Source organism: Bos mutus, chromosome 23 (assembly GCF_027580195.1).
Source record: "Bos mutus isolate GX-2022 chromosome 23, NWIPB_WYAK_1.1, whole genome shotgun sequence".
NCBI lineage: Eukaryota > Metazoa > Chordata > Mammalia > Artiodactyla > Bovidae > Bos > Bos mutus.
Genome location: NC_091639.1, coordinates 34,289,660 through 34,310,379, shown reverse-complemented (window position 1 = coordinate 34,310,379; position 20,720 = coordinate 34,289,660). Strand labels below are relative to the sequence as shown.

General features: G+C 54.9%; 3 protein-coding genes across 9 annotated transcripts; 2 read left to right on the top strand and 1 right to left on the bottom strand.

The window, feature by feature from the left end:
* Positions 1-1,750: 1,750 nt before the first annotated feature.
* FRS3 (fibroblast growth factor receptor substrate 3) lies at positions 1,751-11,451 on the bottom strand. Of its 3 annotated transcripts, none has more exons than XM_070360990.1 (7): positions 11,279-11,450; positions 9,518-9,661; positions 7,626-7,714; positions 6,604-6,790; positions 4,287-4,448; positions 3,352-3,509; positions 1,751-3,079 (listed from the first exon to the last, which is right to left on the bottom strand). In XM_070360990.1, the coding sequence occupies exons 3-7, from the start codon at positions 7,689-7,691 to the stop codon at positions 2,165-2,167; spliced, it is 1,488 nt and encodes a 495-aa protein (XP_070217091.1). In that variant the 5' UTR covers positions 7,692-7,714; positions 9,518-9,661; positions 11,279-11,450; the 3' UTR covers positions 1,751-2,164. The 3 variants fall into 3 exon arrangements, with proteins under 3 accessions (XP_070217091.1, XP_070217092.1, XP_070217093.1); XM_070360991.1 differs by lacking the exon at positions 11,279-11,450 and adding an exon at positions 9,970-11,232; XM_070360992.1 differs by lacking the exon at positions 9,518-9,661 and having other exon boundaries at positions 11,279-11,451.
* A 355-nt stretch (positions 11,452-11,806) lies between these two features.
* Positions 11,807-18,349, top strand: PRICKLE4 (prickle planar cell polarity protein 4). Of its 5 annotated transcripts, none has more exons than XM_070361202.1 (8): positions 11,808-12,211; positions 13,567-13,876; positions 14,434-14,577; positions 15,232-15,339; positions 16,107-16,244; positions 16,536-16,739; positions 17,305-17,509; positions 17,976-18,349. In XM_070361202.1, the coding sequence occupies exons 3-8, from the start codon at positions 14,542-14,544 to the stop codon at positions 18,347-18,349; spliced, it is 1,065 nt and encodes a 354-aa protein (XP_070217303.1). In that variant the 5' UTR covers positions 11,808-12,211; positions 13,567-13,876; positions 14,434-14,541. The 5 variants fall into 5 exon arrangements, with proteins under 5 accessions (XP_070217306.1, XP_070217303.1, XP_070217302.1 ...); XM_070361201.1 differs by having other exon boundaries at positions 11,808-12,309; XM_070361205.1 differs by lacking the exon at positions 16,536-16,739 and having other exon boundaries at positions 11,807-12,309.
* Positions 18,350-18,921: 572 nt separating this feature from the next.
* On the top strand, positions 18,922-20,208 carry TOMM6 (translocase of outer mitochondrial membrane 6). Its single transcript, XM_070361208.1, has 3 exons — positions 18,922-19,056; positions 19,571-19,676; positions 19,894-20,208. Exons 1-2 carry the CDS (start codon positions 18,929-18,931, stop codon positions 19,665-19,667), a joined length of 225 nt encoding a protein of 74 aa, XP_070217309.1. The 5' UTR covers positions 18,922-18,928; the 3' UTR covers positions 19,668-19,676; positions 19,894-20,208.
* The last annotated feature ends 512 nt before the right edge of the window (positions 20,209-20,720 follow it).

Genomic DNA, 20,720 nt, shown 5'->3' with positions numbered 1-20,720 from the left:
GGTTTTGTTCCCTGGGGAGCAGTTGGTGCAAGAGCCTGCCCAGGTGGATCTGCTTTCCAAAGCAGTGCTATTTTCATCATCTCATTAGCTACTTCTCACGATTAGCTCTGTGTTTTCCAAGGGCAGATCCAAGGCCTACTTGGGGTGACCAAACGCTCAAGAGAGCGGAAATGACAGCCATGTCAGCCCCAGGACCCAGCCTCGACTCAAGCCAGGCTCCTGACTCCCCCATGACAGAGTTCACGAGTAAGGAGGAGCCTGAGCACACTCATGAGTCACTAGCACAGCCAGGGGCCCTAGGCCTGGTCTTGGCACGGACATATCTGCCCTCCGATCTTGGTGATCCTGTTTGAAGGGTTCACTGCTCCTGACTGTGGAGGCCAAAAGGAGGAGCAGGGGTCTTGTGGGAGAAAGAATTGAGCTGCCTGCCTGGGTGAGCAGCAGAGAGAGGACAGGGCTGCCTTGCTGCAGTGTGGGAAAAGTGCATGAAACCCAGCCTGCCGTGGGTGAGCCCTCTGGTCCAGAGATCAAAAGGGTGTAAAGGAGAGAAGTGTTCGGATCCCGCACCCTGGGATCCTACTGGGCCCCAGGTGAAGGGCCTCTCACATCTTCTGTGGCCAGTTCTCTTTGCCCATTTCCTGCACAGAGAGGGACACCCAAGGTCAGGGGCTTCTGGAAGCTGGTTGGTCTAATTCCTGCTCAGGGAAGAGGGCACTTCTGGAATTGAGGCACCCGGCAGTGGTTGAATAGCAGGAGGGGAGAGAGGTGGGTGGGCCGCGCCGTGGCCTGTTTCCTTGGTGTGGAGGGCAGGTCTGCTCACTCCACAGGACAGGGAGCTGGGGCACAAACAGTGACCAGAGACAAGAAGGCTTGTCCCTAAGGCTTGGACAAACCCTGCTCCCTCTCTTCCGCAGGGCCCTGAGTGCCTCATTAGAGACACTGGATTTTCTGGAGATTAACCACTCAGGGGTTTGAGACAGAAAGGGGAATTTTGAGGCAGGGAGGCTGGTAGGAGGAGGAAGAGGAAAGAGGCAGCCTCCGGATATGGAAAGGGAGCTTCCGCAACCACAGCCTCAGGCAGGGGGAGCGTGCAGCCCTGGGCAGAGGGGCCCAGGCAGGAGTTGTGATGTGGCGGCTCTGTGAGGGCCCCATCCCTGCAGTCAGTCAGAAATGCCCCAAAGAGCTCATTCCTAGGGAGGACTTTTCTGGGAAAGTCACACTTTGTAAGTCTGACTATCTAGTTCTATATTACTCTATTTTTCCCCTTTTAATTTTTTTTTTGCTTTTCCTGGGTTTTTAATAAAGTCCTGTTTAAAGGTTCTAGTCTTGACCCTGCCGTGTGGATGGCGCTGAAGGAAGATCAAGGGTCCCCCGTGGGGCCAAGGTGGGAAAGGAGGGCAGTACCCAATCGGATCCACCTGGGGGCGCAAGGGGGACTCAGTGAGGGAGTCCAGAGAAGGTGAATATGGTGCAGCACGCACCCCTCAATTCCACTCCCACCGACTACAACCTCAGAGGGGCAGGGTAGTTTTTCTTACAGATCCCCTTTGGGCATCAAGGACTCCAGTTGCCCTGTCACTTTCCTTTGACGGAGCAGCCGTCCCTGGCAACTTTCAGTTCCGGGCCAGAGCTTCTTAGAGGAGAAAAAGAAATGGTTGTTACTTTGAAGACCCTACCTCTGTGAGGCCTCCTGGATTCCCACCCCAGTCATGCCAGAAAAAGACTCTTTAAAAATGTGACGTCATCCATGTCAGAATTTAAAAATAATTATATTAATAATAAATATGTTAAATTACATTTAAAACAATAAATAGAAAAATAAACTGATAAATAAAATCAACAGGTACAAAATGTTTCCAAATTTCAACCAAAAAAACACACAGACGACAGACGCGACAGATGACAGAACGGGAGGGTGCTAATTGCCGTCGGGGGGCCCTTCACAGTTTACACCGCGGCTCCCTCCTCGCCTGGTCACCCTCTCCTGTCCCCAACTTGGACACCAGGGGACTCTGCAGCTGATATCTTTGGGGACTCTGGCCAGTGCGGGAAAGCATCTGGTCCACCTCAGTGCCCTTCTGCGAAGCAGCCCTGAACCCCGGCGTGGGGGTTCGGGGCACAGGAGCGGGAGGCGGAGGCTGGGCCGGGCGGAGGAGGGGCGCCCCTACAGAGGCAGGTCGGTGCTGTTGTGCCGGGTTTTCCGGGCGGTCCCGTCGTCGCGGGGCAGCGCCCTCTGCAGGTTGGACATGGCCACGGTCTTTTTGAGGTCGATCACGGCGTAGGAGTCTGAGCTGCGGGTCGGGTGCGTGGTGGGAACAGGGGCTCGGGGGGCGGAAGGGTTCGGGGGCCCCTTGGGGCGGTCTCCACCCCAGCCCTTCAGCTCCACCTGGATGTAGTTGAGCTGCCTTGGGGGCTCCGGGCCCGGCCGGCGGAAATCAAAGTTGAAGACCCTCGGGGAGCCTCGGCGCCGGGTCAGCGGCACGGGGAAGCTGCCGTGGCTGCGGAGGGCAGCCCGGGTGCTGGTGGGCTTCTGCAGCGGGGTCTCGTCCTCCTCGCCTTCCGGGAAGCCGTTGGAGGAGGGTGTGAGCCCGTCCCTTGAGTCACCGTCATCCCCGGCCTCCTCCCCTGGCTGCGGGGCCTGGCTCTCCCACACGGGGGGCAGGGAGGGCAGGTTTTCATAGTGCAGTAGTGCAGCCCGGCGCTGGGCCAGGCCGTTCCAGCCCGGCTCCTCCGGGCTCAGTCTCCAGCCCGCCCCTGGCCGCAACCCCCCGCTGACGTTCTCGTAGGTGCACTTGGGCTGGGCCGGGCACTCCGAAGGGCCCTCGTTGTTATTGTTGTGGTGGGGGGCGTCCTGCAGGCTTGGGCACAGGCCTTGGCACTTGGTCATGTGCCGCCGAGCTGGGGTGGGGCCCAACACGAACTTCACCTGGCCCGGCTGCAGGAACACCTGTGGGTCCCGCTGGTCGGGGCCCCGGGCCTGTGGCGTGAAGGGCGCCCGGCCCTCAGGCAGGGGCTGCAGGCAGTGCCGGCTTCGGCGCTGCTCCTCTTCGCCGGCTGGCGTGTTGACGTAGGTGTGGGACTGGGCGTTACAGTCCAGGGCGGGAGGGTCCAAGGGCAAGGAGGAAGCAGAGAACAGGGGACAGGATGAGAGGAGAAGCACGTGGGAGGAAGGCTGCAGTCTCCTCCTCTTCCTTGCCCTCCAAACCTTCCAGGGAAGCAGCCTCCCTTTCTTGGGACAGGAAGGGGCCCTGTCCACTTTCTTCCCTCCCATGAGCCTCACCTTGAGGAGGTGTTGTATTTTCCCACCCCCAACCCGACCAACAGGAAGACCCTGGGCAGCCACTTGCTCACCTGCTCATCTGGGGCAATGAGGGCATGGGTGGACTCTTCACCAAGCGAGGGGTGGCGGAGGCTGCTCGTTGAGGGGCGCCGGGGTGCTGAGAATCGGGGACCCTCCCCTGGGCAGCCAGGGAAGCCATTGGAGAAGCTGGAGACAGTATAGCCTAGAGCTGGGCACACAGGAGACAAGGGGTCCTTAAACCACCTGGCAGCTGCCTGCAACCGTGTGTGTGGCAGCCTGGGGCTCTCCCAGGGTCCCTGCGGGTCCACCCCATTGAGCTGGCAGTCCCCACTGTCTTCACCTTGTGTCTGATCTCTGCAATTCTTCTGAAAGCTCAGCTTGAACTCCACTTCCCCCATCAAAGCCTTAACTGAAACACTTAAGGCACACCTTGCTGTCACTGACCCTACACTTCATTCCAGCTCAGCCACTGAGCTCCAGGGAAGCTCCTCAAAATCAAGGACCGTGTGTCTATTTCTTCTGTCCCTCAGGGCCAGCTGATGCAGGGCAGGACACGGAGCAGGTGTTCGATATGATTCAGTGAATGAACAAGCAGAAACTGTGGGAACCTCTCCAGACAGCCGTGGGCAGAGATGGTGCACCAGCTGTCAGGAAAGGTATATGGGTATGACCCAGTAGACAGAAGGAAGGAAGCAAAGTGGCTCCAGACTGCCGTTTCCGTGGAAACCCAATGTCCTCCTGTCTGCTCCCTGACCATCCGTCAATACAAGGCTCTGGACTCCCCAGCCTTGGCTTAAGTCACCTGATTGGTCCAGGCCAGGACTTATCCATCCCTGGGAGTTGTCTGATGATGGATGATGGTCCTGGAAGCCTGGCTCGCCCAGCCATCCTCCACCTGCCTGCCTGACTCATGTCTCCAAGACCAGTGCTCCCTGGACCTATGCTTGTGTGTGCGCTGGGGTGCTGAGGAGAGGGGTCTCCTCACCATTGGGAGGCTGGGGGGCCCGAGGGAGGTCAAGCTCAGCCGGGTGGCTGTTGCGGGTGATGATGACTGGCTCTTCCATCACATTGATGCTGTTGCACTGCATCAAATCCTGGAGGAGGTTGAAGATTTCCTCAGCCCTGGAGCACTTAAATGCAAATATCCCTGAAGAAGGAGAAGAAGAAATAAGGTTCCTCTGACCCTGCATCCTATAGGGGAGGACCAGAGAGGCTGAAAGGATGCACAGAGTTCAGGAAATGTCCCTGAACTTCAGTCCCAGGCCTGAGGGGTTAGGGTTAGCATCCAGACTGTTCTCCGCACACTCTCCAACATCCAAGAGCCATGGGAGGAGCCGGCTCAAGGCCTTCACTCCCCTCCCCCAACACACACTATCCATTACCATCATCTTAAGATCTAGCGTGCTGTGCTTAGTCGCTCAGTTGTGTCCAACTCTGTGGCCCCATGGACTGTAACCCGTCAGGCCTCTCTGTCCATGGGGATTCTCCAGGCAAGAATACTGGAGTGGGTTGCCATGCCCTCCTCCAGGGGGTCTTCCCAACCCAGGGATTGAACCCAGGTTTCCCACATTGCAGGCAGATTCTTTACCATCTGAGCTATAAGATCTGGTACTTCAACTATATTCCTCTGAGGTTAAATCACTTTCATAAGGATGTGTGTGCACAGCGGTGAAGGAAAGTGAAGTAAAAAATCCAAGTGGAAAGAATGGTGTCAGATACCCCTTGCTCCCCAGAAAAAAAGAGCTCTGCCAGGGCCCCAGCCCTCAGCGCTATGCCCAACAGTCTCTAAGCTCTTTGAGGGTGGGAGGGTCTGTCCTGTTCACTGTCTGTTCACTGTATTCTTAGCCCAGTGCCTGGCCAGAGAGTGACTATCTACTGTGTACGGGCTTCTGACCTCATGGAGCTTGAACTCTGGTATAGAAAGGAAGGATGGGCTGTCTAGCTAAAGGACAAATATGGCATGGCTACCATGTGGGTCCTCCATGCGGGTACCCTTACAGCCCCTCAAACTCCAAGGCAGCAACACACGGTCCTCAGCAGGATTGGGCTGAGGATGCATGACTCAGGGAATCCAAAGATGTCCTTGGGGTGTTGGGCCAGCCTGGGATTCTACATCCTCCTTTAACAATGGGGACCAGGACTCAGGGAAGCTACTTGGGATGTGCATGTGGGTGTCCACACAAAGACAAACTAAGCTGGGGTGCCAGGTCTGCAGGATTGGAATGCAAAGGGTAGAAGGGAGGAGAAGAAACAGGACTCTTCTTTCCTCATTCTATTCTATTACATCTCATTCCAAGATATGTCAAGGGCTTAGAAAAGGCTGAGAAAGACTGGAGTTTTATAAGAACCCCGTGTTGGGATCTATGGTGTTCCTCTGGGATCCCCAGTGTGGATTAAACCCCACCAGGAGCAAAAAGCCCCCTTCCTCCCCTCTCGCCGCTCAGCCAGCGTTAACTGTCTCTGCCTCTTGAGTTCCACAGAAAGGTGCATGGAGGGGAGGGCTCCCCGGGCCACTACAGCCACAGAGATGCACTGCTGTGCTGGCGGCCTCATCAGAGGAACTCACTAGTTCCATCACTGCCATCACAGCCCCATGCTGCACTGAACACAATCCTGTGGGGGATTCCTTCTAGCAGCTCAGCTCAAAGTCAAGCCCAGACCATGCTTGCCCTTCAAAGAGCAATGGTTGGCCCCAGACTTAATATCATGGAACAACCCACTCCTCCTTGACCTCCAGCTGCAGGGAGAAAGGGGAGGAAGGCCGAATATATCACACTTCACTGTCCACAGGTGACAGGAGACAAAGATTAACCTTGTGAGGGTTACTCTGTACACTGTGGACCTCTCGGAATCTATCATTCCCACCCTGCACAGGCCCAAGGCAGTGAGCGCTCCTGCCTGAACTTTCATTATACACAGGGACCTGGGCATATGATGTGGGGCTGTTTGCTCTTACTGAGGGGGCAACAGGGACCCTGAAACTAGAGTAATAAAGGGAGGAGGAACGGCTTGATTTCCCATGCAGGCTCTGCCTGGGACCACTGCCTGCTTCCCATGGGTTGTGCAACAAACAACCCCACAAAGCCACCCAGGCTGGAGCTGCAGTGACTGAAGAGAAAAAGCACCGGCATGGGAGTCCACTTACTCCTGTGCACCCTTGGCCATGACCCTCCCCTTCTTTGGGCAGCACCTGCCGAGTCAATGGACTTCCCTACTGACCCTCCAGCTGCGACTTCCGGCCGCAGAACCTGTTTCCCATGGACAAGTCCCCATCCCAGCGTGGGGCAGGGGCTGGTACTCACCCTGGCCAGTCTGACACCGCCGGCCACTCTCAAAAGAGAAGAGGTTGGAGTCGTAGCCATAGCGCCTCAGGCAGAGGTAAGGCCAGCGGACAGCCTCGCGCCGATGCAGGTGCAGCACCAGCTCACTCTGGGTCAGCTCCATCACTCCGGAGCCCAGCTCCACCCCCTCATCATCCACATTCGTCACCTGGCAGGCGCACAGGACAGAGGGGTCAATGACTGAGTCCCTCAAGTGTGTGTCGGTCCGTGAGCCACTAGGAACGCCACACGATTACTGGGACATAGATGAGGCAGTGTCAGTGACCCAAGGCAATTCTCTAGGCTTTAGTTCTGTCATTTGGGCAGTGCAGGGAGGGGTGGTGAGTTGACCCCTAAGGTCAGATAGTTAGACATCCAAGGTTAGATGACCCCAAACGGTCCATGGCTAGTATCCAAGGACCAGATATTAATGCAAGAAAAGGTTTCATCGTGAATTCAAAATCCTAAGACCCTGGGAGAGTCAAATTCAAGCAGAACAAATATAAAGGTCTCCACCCCCTCTCCCAATGGAGGACCTTGCTGAGGGCTCCCTCTTCTGGTAAGCGGGAGAAACCTGGGCTTCAAGATGCACGGGTGAGGAGGAGGCGCCCCCTACAGGAAGTGGAAGGAGTGGGCGGTGTACACAGGTCCACTGGGCCTGGCCTTAGCCTCCCAAAGCAAGCAGCAAACTTAACAATGCAGACTTTCGTTGTTTAAAGACACACTGACGGGAGTGAACGTCGGTCGTGATGAAAGCACAATCTTTACTACTCTCAGCATTTCTTCATTCTTAGCAAGACTAAGAGCTGCAAAAACGGCAGTGGACTGAGCCTGTTTTCCTTGGGCCTGCTCAGAGATCCTGAGCTTGAGAATTCTTAATAAGTCTTAAAAAAGGCCACAGGCTCAGCAGGTCATTTCACCTTCTCTAGGCAGGCAACTCGACAGCTTGGGCAGAACCCAGGAGGCCATTCTGGGTACGCGGGAAAGGAGGGGGCTGTGGGTACCTTGAACTTGGTGGGGTGGTTGTCTGAGACGCTGTCTCGGTTCAGGCAGCTGCAGCAGCTCCCCATGGTGTCAGAGCAGCCTGCCTGCCCTAGGGAAAAACACAAAGGACAGTAAGGTCATCAAAGCCAGCTCCCCAAAGCCCCACTCTGGGGAACTCTGGCAGAACCACCCCGCTGTGATCACCTACTCTGTCCAAGACTCACACAGTCCCTTCCTCAAGGAATTCACACTCTCAATCCAGGGCCAGACACACACTGGATAAACATTAACTCGAGTTAGGATGTGTTAAGGATTAATGCTGATGGGGGGATGGAGAGAGCTTCTCAGGGGTAATGCTTGACCTGGACCTTGAGAAGTATGTAGGATTCTGACTGACAGTATGATAGGGAAGGGCAGCCTGGGCAGCATAAAAAACATGGCTAAAAGGAGGGACCTAGAGGAACAGATCTGCATCAGGAGCTGAGTGCCAGCCGGGGGCCTCATCCAGATTCAGCAAAGAAACTGCAGGTGGGGAGTCCCAGACACTTTGGCCTAGAACTTTCTCCTTTTCCTCCTGTCCTACCTCACTCAGATCCTCTCTTTTCCTTTCTTACCACCACCCCAACATCTCAGTTCAGTTCAGTTCAGTTGCTCAGTTGTGTCTGACTCTTTGCGACCCCATGGACTGCAGCATGCCAGGCTTTCCTGTCCATCACCAACCCCCAGAGCTTGCTCAAACTCATGTCCATTGAGTCAGTGATGGCATCCAAACATCTTTTCCTCTGTCGTCCCCTTCTCCTCCTGCCTTCAATCTTTCCCAGCATCAGGGTCTTTCCCAATGAGTTAGTTCTTTGCATCAGGTGGCCAAAGTACTGGAGCTTCAGCTTCAGTCCTTCCAATGAATATTCAGGGTTGATATCCTTTAGGATTGACTGGTTTGATCTCCTTGCAGTCCAAGGGACTCTCAAGAGTCTTCTCCAACACCACAGTTCAAAAGCATCAGTTCTTCGGTGCTCAGCTTTCTTTATGATCCAACTCTCACATCCATACATTACTACTGGAAAAAGCATAGCTTTGACTAGATGGACCTTTGTTGGCAAAGTAATGTCTCTGCTTTTTAATATGCTATCTAGGTTGGTCATGACTTTTCTTCCAAGGAGCAAGCATCTTTTAATTTCATGGCTGCAGTCACTATCTGCAGTGATTTTGGAGCCTAAGAAAATAAAGTCTGTCACTGTTTTCACTGTTTCCCCATCTATTTGCCATGAAGTGATGGGACTGGATGCCATGATCTTAGTTTTTTGAATGTTGAGTTTTAAGCCAGCTTTTCCACTTTCCTCTTTCACTTTCATCAAGAGGCTCTTTAGTTCCTCTTCGTTTTCTGCCATAAGGGTGGCGTCATCTGCATATCTGAGGTTATAACATCTATCTCAAATTTATTTTTGATGTTCTCTTCAAATGAGACGTTATGTTATGGTTAAGAGATATATTCAGGCAATTGAAATTGAAAACAGAGCACTATTTTCATAACCTTGAGTAGGCATTTCTTCATTAAAAAAACAAACACTCGGTTTATTTCCCTTTGTCCAAACGGGAGACCAGAGGCCTTACTATCTGGCTTTTCCCTCCCAGATTGTGGCACTCAAATTAGATGTCACCACATTTGGGCCTGTGGCTGGAATGGAGATGACACCACCAGGCTACAGTGACCTAAGGGACCAAGCAAACCCATGGACCAATCCCAACCAGAAATTATGGGTTTGCAACTTGCTGCAAGAAATGAATCGGTGGGACTAGATACCTTCTAGAACTCCCATTGAAAGTGTAAAGTCTTGAACAATCCTGACCTGCACCCTCAATTCCTCCCAACTTGGGAAATTCCAGAAAAGTGGCTCCTATACACAGGTCTCACCTCACCCAGGCCATCGGAGAGCTGACCATGGGAGGGGCATGGGGAAGGACCCCCACTTTATTCCCCCTGTTCTTGGTGGGGTGGCATGGCAAGCAGTCTGCAGAGAAGTCACCTGGATCTCCCTGTGACACACCTGGGGCTCACCTAGCATAGGAGACAGAGACCACAGGTTAGTGGAAAACTTCTATCCTCACCCATCAATGGTTAATGAAAATGACTTGCTGTCAGTCCATCCCACTGGGATATCCGTTCCAGGCTCTAATGGTATATAAATGCCAATGAAGAAAGATCAAGGCCAAAGGGACCACAAATTCTAAGCCCTGTAGGCCCTGAGAGGGAACGACTCCCCTGGAAACAGTGACTTTGAAGTCCGAGACAGGCCAGAACATTTTAAGTCACTTCTAGACCTCCTCTGAATCCTGTTACAACCAATACCAAGATCATCACCTTACCTTTGCAGAGAACTTGAACTCTACAGAGAGATCTCTCAAGAAGACACGAAGATGTATTGGAAAGAGCAATGGCTTAAGATTCAGGAAACCAATATTCTAGTTTTTATGTTGCTGCTAAGTATCACAGAGAGTGTGCCAAGCAGATCCTCCATCGCCACCCACAACTCCCACCCCAACGCCTTTAAGGGAAACAGCTTTCCAGTTTTTACAACAGCTGTAAACTATGGAGCTTCACGTCTAGAAGTAAGTACATAGGACAAACACCACTAAAATCAACATTTTCCTCTTCTAGGACAAGCTCCTTCAATCTCACATTTGCAACCTTGATAGACTTTCTGTTCTCCAAGCTCCAAAAGGCCTATAATTTAACATAAATGCTATCAACCAAAATTTCAGTAATCTGAGCCCTAGGTGGACAAGTCAACAAGCCAGGACCCTGGAGATCCTTGAAATCCCACTCTCCTGGAAAAACAAGGTCATTTCCCAGGGCCCCAGGTGCTCCCCATTTTTGGGTACTTTCCAGGTAAAAGGACCCCTGCCCTCTGTCTGGCTTACTCTCTGGAAGGGGCAGCGGGCTGAGGAAGATGTGCACAGCTGGGTAAAGACGGGCAGCTGGGTAAATACTGGGGCTTGAGCCACCAACAGGGAGTCTGGGGGTGAAGCCAAGAACTGCAGGGTGCAAGATCGGTGAGGGCGCTGTATCTTTTCCTGTTTCCTTCACTGCTCTTAAAGATACCAGGACATATGACAGCCCAGCTAAGGGGGTGACATCGGGTGACAGGAGGAGAAGGCTCTGCTCTGAGACAGGTGTGGACTGGGTGTAGGAGTTTGAGGTTATGGGGACTCAAAACGTGTGAAAGGGATTGGGGAAAGGTGGACAAATGCTTTGGATTTGAGCACGGTGCAAGGAGAATGGAGAAGCCTGAAGACTTGGAGGAATTTCAGGACGGTGGAAGCATCTGGGTTCATCCCAGAGAGAATGGTGGTTCTGGGGGCGTAGCAGGGGAATTTGCAGGAGACAGGGGTTCTCGGGACTCCAGGACACGCGAAGGTGTGTCGGGGGTGGGGATGGGGTGGTTGTGGGAGGTTAGAGGCAGATTTAGGTAACAGAATTGACGGGAATTTCTAGATGCCGGGAAGGAATAGGGGAGGTCAGGGCCGCGCGTAGTCCCTAGATGCCCGCCCCCAGCCCCGGGGCTCCACCGCCCGCCCTCCCGGGACTTCCTCGGGAGGGAGCGGAGACTGCGGCGAGGCGCGGTGCGGCCTCGGTGGAGCCGCTTCGTCCCCGCCCCGCCGCACCCCGACTCACATCGCCCCACGGCCCGGGCGGCGCCGGGCCCCGCTCCCGGGTCCCACTGCAGCAGCCGCCGCCCGCCCGGAGCTAAGGCCTCCCCACCCGGCAGCGGCGGGGTCGGAGGTCACCGGCTGCACCAACGAGACGCTGCGGGCAGGCGGACCCGATCGGGGGCGACCGGCGCGCAGCCTAGAAGGTCCCTTTGGAGGACTTTGCAGCAGCGAGCAGGGAGCATGCGCAGACACCAGAGGGCGCTCCGGGCCAGCGGCAGAGCTCGCCTAGCGGGGACGGGGCGGAGCCTGGAGTGGGGGCGGGGCTAAGGGCGGGGCTGAGGGAACCAAAGGTTTCCACTCCCGGGATAAGAAAAAGGACCCGAGCCGGGGCGGGACCGGGGAGAAACACGAAAGATGGGGGAGGAACTTGAAGGGATGGAAAGGGGAAGGGTGGTACAAGGGACCCCCAGAAAGGGGCTGGGGACAAGGGGGAGGGAATTAGGTGGGAGTAGGGACACACAGACAAGGACGGGTCTAGGAGACCAGAAGGAAGGTTTGGGGGGTCCTGCAGGCTTCGAAAGGCGTTCTGTTCAGCGAGTGCTTGAGGACCCGGCATAACGATGGCTCCTGGGTGTCTGCTCAGCGCCCGCAGAGATGCGGTCCCAGGACTAAGCCCACGGGCGTGGGGGCAGTGGAGCCTGCACCGTTTTCACCCGATATCCCTCAAATGCTTTCCTTCACTTAGCAGCTCTAGGCCCCTCCCCGAGCCGTCGGGCCCTACCAGCCCGGGAGAGGCGGACGGGGCCCGCCGGGCGGGGAGGGGGGTGCTGGGAGAGGAAGGGCCGAGCTCCCGGGGGCGGGCAGAGGCGGGCGCCTAGATCTGGAGGTGGAGACTGGGTGAGGGGCCCGACAGCGGCGTCTGTGCAGAACCGCCCAGAGACCGGCGCTCTGCAAGGTGAGACCCCAGCGGACTCCCGTCCCCTCTCCTAAACTCCAGCAGCCGGACTGGGAACCCCAACTGACTCGGGAACCACACCGCGTCCCGCTTCGGAGGTGGGCCCCGAGAAACCCAAGAAAAAACTTGGGGATCTGTCAAGAGGGCACTTGGCAGTACCAGAAACTTCTCGAACCTTTCTTCCTCTCTCTGTCCGGGAAATCTTTCATCCCTTACACCCCACCCCCCAACTTCCCAATCCCTAGCCTCTGCCTTTCAGGAAAGTAGAACTCCTGAGCCCGTTTACACCTGCGCCCGACTGGGATGGGGTTCAGTCTTGTATTATTTGTAAGGGGGGGAGGAGAATTCTGGAAGGAATCCAGCATGTTAGTAAGATGGAGTCCAGTGCTAAGTGAACGTGCAGTTATCCAGTCCAGGGGTGAGGGTGAGGACTGATTTCTGAGCGTTGGTCCTGTGTGAGACGGTTTCATGCAAACTAGACGGAGGAGCCTGGTGGGCTGCAGTCCATGGGGTCGCGAAGAGTCGGACACGACTGAGCAACTTCCCTTTCACTTTTCACTTTCATGCATTGGAGAAGGAAATGGCAACCCACTCCAATGTTCTTGCCTGGAGAATCCCAGGGATGGCGGAGCCTGGTGGGCTGCCCGTCTATGGGGTCGCACAGAGTCGGACACGACTGAAGCGACTTAGCAGCAGCAGCATCAGCAGCAGAACCTGGAAAAGAGGGTCTCAGTCCCCTCCTGGCCCTGGGTGTGAACAGCCCATCCTGGTTGCTTTCCACAGGAAAGCTGACCTGAGGGACAGAACAGGAAGGAAGCCGATGGGTGTGGAGCCAGGAAGCTGGGAAGGGTGTCAGAGGGTGAGGGCTCAGGGCTAGGAAGCCATATAATTTTTATGGTCCAAACCCTGTACCCAGCCCTAAAGCTGGGTCTCACGGAGGCTAGGGATTTGATGATCCCTTCCGGTGCCCAGCTGCCATCCCAGCTCTCAAAGGCAACTTCCTCCTCTAAAGCTTCCCTTAGCCTTCTAATGTGACCTCAGGCAAGTTAGTTAACCTCAGTTTGTTTCAACCGTAAAATGGGGTAATAGAAACTACTTCACAGGATTGTTGTGAGGATGATTATGTAACATGGTAGAAAAGTCTCTGCATGCAGTGGGTGCTAAGTTGCTTCAGTGGATTGCCATGCCTTCCTCCAGGGGATCTTCCCCACCCAGGTATTGGACCTGAGTCTCTGACTCCTGCATTGGCAGGGGGCTTCTTTACCACTAGCACCACCTGGGAAGCCCCAGAAAAGCCCCTGGCACAGAGTAAATATTCTAGAAAAGTTTAGTCTTTTTTTTTTTTTTCTTCCTAGGATGCTGTGTCTATCTGCCCAGAATCCTGGCCCCATGCTGTCTGGTTTCATCCATGCCTGACCCAGTAGACGATGAGCTTGTTATGGGCAGGGTTCATCCCTTTACCACTTCAGTAGTCACCTCCCATCCCCAAGAAAATGTAGCCATAGCAGGATTCGCCCAGAGGAGGGCTAAAGAATTGCACTTAGAATTATCCACTGAAGTTGCTACTAGAGACAGAAGATAGAAGCACAGGATTTTCCTGTCCTGGAAGAGCTGATAGACCAGATGAGGAGCTGAGAGAGGCATGGGGGCAAAGAGGAACACTAGGTGAGAAATCTGGTGACACTCACTGTACCTATTTCTGGAGCATAGGGAAAGGTGAGCTGGTATGGGCTGGAGAGGCTAAGAAGTGGTTCTTTCACCTGGCCGAAGCCTAGTCGGAGAAGTGAGAAGAGATGAGGAAGCAGGCTTCCTGGGTGCCGAGTGCCCAGTGAGGAACAGTGGGAGTTATGACTGGGGAGGTGGGGAACAGGGGCCAGTCTACCCAAAGGCTCACGGGAAAGGTGGCTTGTCTCCCTCTTCCATTACAGGGCTCTGCTTTCCTCCATCCCAGTGCTGGGAGACCCTAGAGTTGGAGCTTCAGAAACTCTGGAGCTGAAAGCTTTGGCCTCAAAATCTGACTCTGCCATTTACTAGCTTTGTGACCTTGAGTAGACCACTTACTGAGCCTCATTTGGACCATCTGTAAAATGGTGACCAGAATACTACCTAACTCATGTAGTTGATGGGAGGACTGATGGAGATAATGCCTGTAAAGCACTTAGCCTGCCTAGCTCATTGTTATGGTCAAATAAATGGGAGGCCTCTTGCTGTTTTCTATGCAGACTTTACCACCAGTGTCACTGCTGAATTCTGGCTGGCCCCACCGAGTAAAGAGGCTGGCCTCTCCAGAGCTGAATCCACCAGTCAACTCAGACAGCGATCCAGAAACCATGCCCAAGGAGGACCCTGAGGAGACCTCTGCTCAGGTGGGAGGAGTCCTGCCCTTCCCTCTGAGATTGCCATCCCCTTCATCCTCTGGACCTCTTCCCATTTCCACCAAATGGGAGATAGTTAGTTAGCCTTTGTGTCCAGCTTCTTGCAACCCTTTTCCTTTGCAGAAATCCCTGTCCATATAGCCCCCTCAGAACACAGGGGTTCAACTTCTCTACCTTATTTTTTTTTTCCCCAATTTGGTTGTGCTGTACAGCTTGTAGAATCTTAGTTCCCCAACCAGGGATTGAACCTGGGACCTTGGCAATGAAAGCACAGAGTCCTAACCACTGGACCACAAGGAAATTCTTCAGCTTCCTTAAACTTATTCACATGTATACATGAATTCTCTCCTACTGGGCTTATGTTGCCAAAGCAGAACCTCGGGGGTTTGGCCCTAAGGAGTGAAGGGGGTGATTTCAAGCATAAGAAGGGAAGATGTTTTGGGGTGTGTCCCGCTAACCTGCCTCAGTGAGACCACAAACACGAGAGTGGATCAACTGTCCTTGTGATCGTGAAGGAAGAGTCTCCAAATGCAGGAGGGTGGACATTGTTGTGGATTGATGAAGAGGTGGCGATGAAGGAGGAAGGGCGGGAGGGGAAGGAAGGACAAACCGAGCTCTGCCCCTCTCCTTTTGCTGTTTCCTCAGGATCCTGAAGTTCTGAGCTGGGGGCATCCTGGCCTGGACACCACCCCAGCCCCCAGTTGGCCTGTGCTCCGGAGCCTCCTCCAGCAGCTCCCTCCACAGGACAGTGATGTGGGTCTCCCTCTCCCCAGCTTTCCTCTCTCTTGCCTCCCTCTCTTTACTTACTGTGGGAAGAAGCGAGGTACAGAAGGGATGGAGGCACAAATTTACAGCCTAGATATGCCACTAATTGGGGGAAGTCATCCCCCCACCCCTGGCCTGAGCTTTCATGTCTACACAATGTGGGCAGTGACATCCGCTCTGTCCACCACCACACTTAGCTGAAGAGCAAATGAGAAAATGAACATGACCAGCTTTTGAACCTGATAATGGAATGTACAAATGTAGAGCGTATGGTGGTTAAGTATTTATTGAGGCCCCTATGTGTGCCCAGCCTAAAGGCTTACAATTCAACTGGGGAGGTGAGGCAGGAGAATATGGAATAGGGGAAATCCAGTGGGAAGTGATAGTGAGCTACAGCTCATTGGGAGCCAGGATCTAAATACTGGGTTGGTCAAAAAGTCCATTTGGGTTCTTCCATTTGATGTTACGGAAAATCCTGAATGAACATTTTGGCCAAGCCAGTACAGGAAGATGGGCTAAGTGCTACAGGGCTGTCAGGACCTGAGCGATCACCATTCCTTGGGGGAATGAGACACAGGTGGATGTACTCCACCTCTCTTCCCTCTCCTCAGTGCTCATCTGTGCTGTTATTTCCTGCAGCTCCTTGAGGTTTTACAGTCTTTCTTTGACCAAACAACTAAACCTCCTCTCACTAGTCAAACTTCAATCTTGCCTCCTGGGGCTCTCCCAGTTACAGTGGACACCTATTTCTGCAGGAGCGCTACTGCCTGGCCCTTGGGGAGGAGGAGCTGGCCGAGCTGCGGCTCTTCTGTGCGCAACGGAGGCGGGAGGCCCTGGGACAGGGGGTGGCCCGCCTGGTACCTCTCAAGCTTGAAGAATGCACCTGTGAAAATGTATGTAACACCCAACCTGGCTACCATATTCCTCTTCCTCCTCTCTTTGCCCTCTCACTGCTGCAGAAGGGGATGGCTTTGGGGACTCCAGAGAGGAAAAGGGGTTTGGGGATTGACAGTTTGGCAACATTCAGGAAAAAGGGAAACCAAATGTAGGGGTTCTTGGTGGAGCCTGCAGTGGAGGTGGGTTTGCTGGAGGTGTGGGAAGAACAGTTAGGTTGGGGTTGGGATAGAAGAGCCTGGAGGGTGGCATACACAGCCTGTGACCAGCCCAGCACCCACGCCCCGCAGTGCAGGGAGCGGCTGAGGCCAGGGGAGTACGGAGTGTTCGCAGCTCGGGCAGGAGAGCGGCGCTGCTGGCACCGGGCTTGCTTTGCCTGCCAGGCCTGTGGCCAGGCCCTGATCAACCTCATCTACTTCTACCACGATGGGCGTCTTTACTGTGGCCGTCATCACGCAGAGCTGTTGCGGCCGCGCTGCCCGGCTTGTGACCAGGTACAACCTTGAAGGGAGGGGCTGGAGGCATCTGCCCAGGGTTAAGAGTGGCAGGGTGCAAGGGGATGCCTCTTTCCGTACCACGGAGTAGGGTACAGAGAACTGGAAACCAGCCTGGGACTTCTGTATTCACCTTGCTCTGACTTTTGAGCTCTGGGCACCTGGGGCCCGTTGCCTTTGTGCCCTTCCCCACTGCAAGCAGAGTCCCCCAGTTTTTTTGAACTGAATTTCTCCAGAGCAGGGACTCTAAGACAGACGATCATCTCAGTACGCTAGTGCTGTGCCTGCTCCAGCGAGGAACTCGTTCAGTGTCTGCACAAGAGGCAGTATGGAAACCTGGGTTGGGCGTCCAGGCGACCCGGGTCGCACTTCTTCAGGATGTGCCACCTGCTAGCTGGGGGATCCTGGCTAATCCAATCAGCCCTCCCCGCGTCTGAGAGTGTTTGAGTAGATCAAATGGGAATGTCTGGAGACGTGCTTTAGCGTCAACTGGGTATAAGGCGCGGTTATTGGATGAATGAATGAGTGAATGAATGAATGAACCGTTCCCTTCTCCCTCTCTCAGCTGATTTTCTCCCGGCGCTGCACCGAGGCCGAGGGACGGCGCTGGCACGAAAACCACTTCTGCTGCCAGGACTGCGCCGGGCCCTTGGGCGGGGGACGTTATGCCCTGCCGGGGGGCGGCCCCTGCTGCCCCAGCTGCTTTGAGCGTCGCTATTCGGATGCGGGTTCGAGTCCGGCCCCGACACTGGAAAGCAGGGCGTCCCCGGGTAAGGGAGGAGAAGGTGAAGATCAAAGGGGAAGGGGATAGCGGCTCGGGCTGGGCTGAGGGGGGTGGTTCTCCCGGGCTGGGACCCTCACCCCGGTCCCACGCCGTCCCGCCCCTCCAGCAGCGCCCCCCACCCCACCGCACCCCCAGACCCGAGCTTCGGGGCCCGCAGCTCTCACCGCGCGTCCCTGGCCGGCGCGCTCCGAGGGCCTCCAGAACCCACCCCGCGCCGCCGTTGGGGCTGCGGCGCGGGACTCGCTCCTGGGCTGGGGCCGCGGCCGCCCTCTGCTGGGCGGAGGCGGGGAGGGGCGGGAACCTGGAGCGGACCCACGGCGGCGGCGCGCACGGCTCGGGGCGGGGCGGGAGGCTGGGCCCGGACTGGGACTGGCTTCTGGCCGCTGCCCCGCCCGAATCTGGGAGGAGACTCGCGGCTCTGAGATGGGCGTTTCTGACCCCGCCCGGAACAGGAGAGGAGGGGCTCTGCAGAGTTGGAGCCCCGGACTGCGCCCAGCTGAATGCCGCGACCATCTCCCGGGCAACCCTTCTCGCCACTGCCGCCAGCTCCAGTCTGGAAACCCGGACCGAGATGCTTGGATCCAGCGCAGAGCAGGAGTATCGAGCTGGGGACCAGACGGAGGCACGCCAAGGGCAAGCGCAGGGCCGCCTAGAGACGCCCCTTGATCCTAAGGAGGACGCTCCCTGCCCCACCTGCTCCTCTTCCTCTGAATCGGAACCCGAAGGCTTTTTCTTAGGCCAGCGCCTTCCCCGGCCCTGGGAGACCCCGGCCTCTCTCCAAACTGGGGACAGCGACACCTCCAGGAGGCACTGTACCATTTGCTAGTGGCGCAGCCTGGAGAAAGGGGGGATTGGGGGAAGTGATCTGTTAAGGCGAGAGAGCGAGGCTGTCCTACCCCTCTAAGTCCTAGACTGAATGCCATCAGGATCACGTCTGGGGAGGAGCGGCGAGATGACAGGTTTGAGTGCCTCCTCTCAGCCCGCGCACTTTATGACTCTTCATGGACACTCTTGGAGAAGCCCATTCCTCAAAGCTACGCATCACCCGCAGAGTGCCCCTGCCCCACCCCCACAGGCTGGGCGGCCCCATCCCCAGCGTCCTCCTCCCGAACCAATGAAGTGATCATTCGGAGAACACCTGGACTGTGAGCGGGTGCGCCGGCCGAAGGCCAGGAAGGAGCTGGAGGTGGAACCCGACCAGGGAGACTGGAGCGCGGAGGCGCTCCACCCCTGGCAGAGGTGGCGGACGCGCACATGGGAAGTTATGTAGGCTCCTGTCGGAGCGCGAGCCGCTGCGCCCTCTGTTGGCGGGTGGCCGGCGGAAGTATGAGGCCGGAAGTTGCGTAATCTGTCGGCGCCCACCCGGTGCGTGGTGAGCGTTCCTACAGAGCGCGGAGGTGCTGCTATGGCTTCGAGTGGGGCCGGCGTGACCGCTGCGGGCTCAGCAAATGAAGCTCCCGAAATTCCAGACAACGTGGGGGACTGGCTTCGGGGCGTCTACCGCTTCGCCACCGACAGGAATGACTTCCGGAGGTAACCGAGGCCCGGGGGCTCGGTCCCTTTCCGGCCTTTCGCGCGCGTTATGCGTACCCCCTGGATTTCCGTTCCTTGGAGCTGGTTCCTCCAGATTTTTTACACCACCCACATCTTGGCCTCTTTGTGGCTCTGGCTGTGCTTTGCTGAGGTCCTTGATCGGGAGGATTTCCGTGCTGCCGGAGCGCTCTTTACAGTCACCGGGCTCTGTCTAGAGAATCACGGGGACCCTGGGGGAGGGGGCGCCAACAAACAGGCTTTTTGGCCCTGGACAAGTGCTTAATTGGCCTTTGCGTTTGACCCTGCTCTTATTCGACGTAGAAACGAATGTTAAATAACCATGTGGTTTTGGGCAACCTATTATGTACCGATCAGTGCTGCTTCAGGAGGGGACGGTTTCCTCCTGTGTGTGATGATGGGAACCCCACCCCCGCCTCCGCCCACCACCAAGTTTCTCGTTAACCAGACACGTGACTCGGTGACCACAGGGTTAATGGAATGCGTTTTTTCCCAGGAACTTGATTCTCAATTTGGGACTCTTTGCTGCTGGAGTTTGGCTGGCCAGAAATTTGAGTGACATTGACCTAATGGCACCTCAGCCTGGGGTCTAGCCTGTGAAGGTAAGCACTAACCACTGTTCTTTCAGAAGTCCTAGAGGCTGGGAGAAGAAATAACTTAGATCAACTGTTCACAGACTAATAGGAAAGAGACTTGACAAAAGACCCTTGGCTGTTCCTAGTTAGATAAGTTTCCAGATGTTGCAAGGGATTTGAGTCTCTTAGCAATTTTTACTCCAGTAATTTTACCTTTCTAATGCCACCTGTTGTCTGATTGCAGACACATGGAACCCCTGTGCTGTACTCGACCCCTTCAAAAACAGCCTCCAGTCTGTGACCATCACAAGACTTGCCCTGATGGCGGCTGAAGTTTGATTCAGATGGCACCTTCCCTTCCCTTCCCTGCCTGACTTCCTTTTCTTTGCTGAGTCCACTCAGGACACCCTTCTGTGGTCAACAGGCAGGTCAGCTAAAGTGTTGTCTTCTGTTCTGTAAAATGCTGTACATAGTTCCTAAATTTCTGCAGGGGATGATCTTTGCTCTTGTCCTGAGGAATAATCTAATGGTATTTTAACAAATAAAGCGTGTAAACAAAGACATTTTATTCTTTTAATAAGAAAACTTCAGCTTACAAAAACAAGGTGTAAAAAGTCAAGATTTACAAAAATCATAAAAACATGATTTATATTTCACACTCAAAAGAGACAGGAACAAGTCCCAAACATGGATTTTAACAGATGGTTTGCTTCATAGTAAAAGAAAAATAGAAATGAAAACTGTAGCCACCATACAGTGATGTTAGCATAGGTAATAGCTTATTCTTGAGGAATTTCCATTTTGAGCAGTACTATGGGAAGAAGCCATTTGGTGTTGCATAGCATTTTGGTGCACCAGGTGGGTTTTCCAGGCACCAGGGAGGCATTGTTGCTATAATACAGTGGGATTTGAGGGCAGTAATGTGCAGATGGAGGCAAGGTGTGAGGAAGCCTGGACAGTGGGCTCTGAAGCAACACTGCTTGCGGAAGCTGCTTCCTTCACAAGTAAAGAGAGATTTTTCTGACCCTGAAATTCAGGGTAGTGCCACTGTCCAGGAGCTTGGGGTTCTTT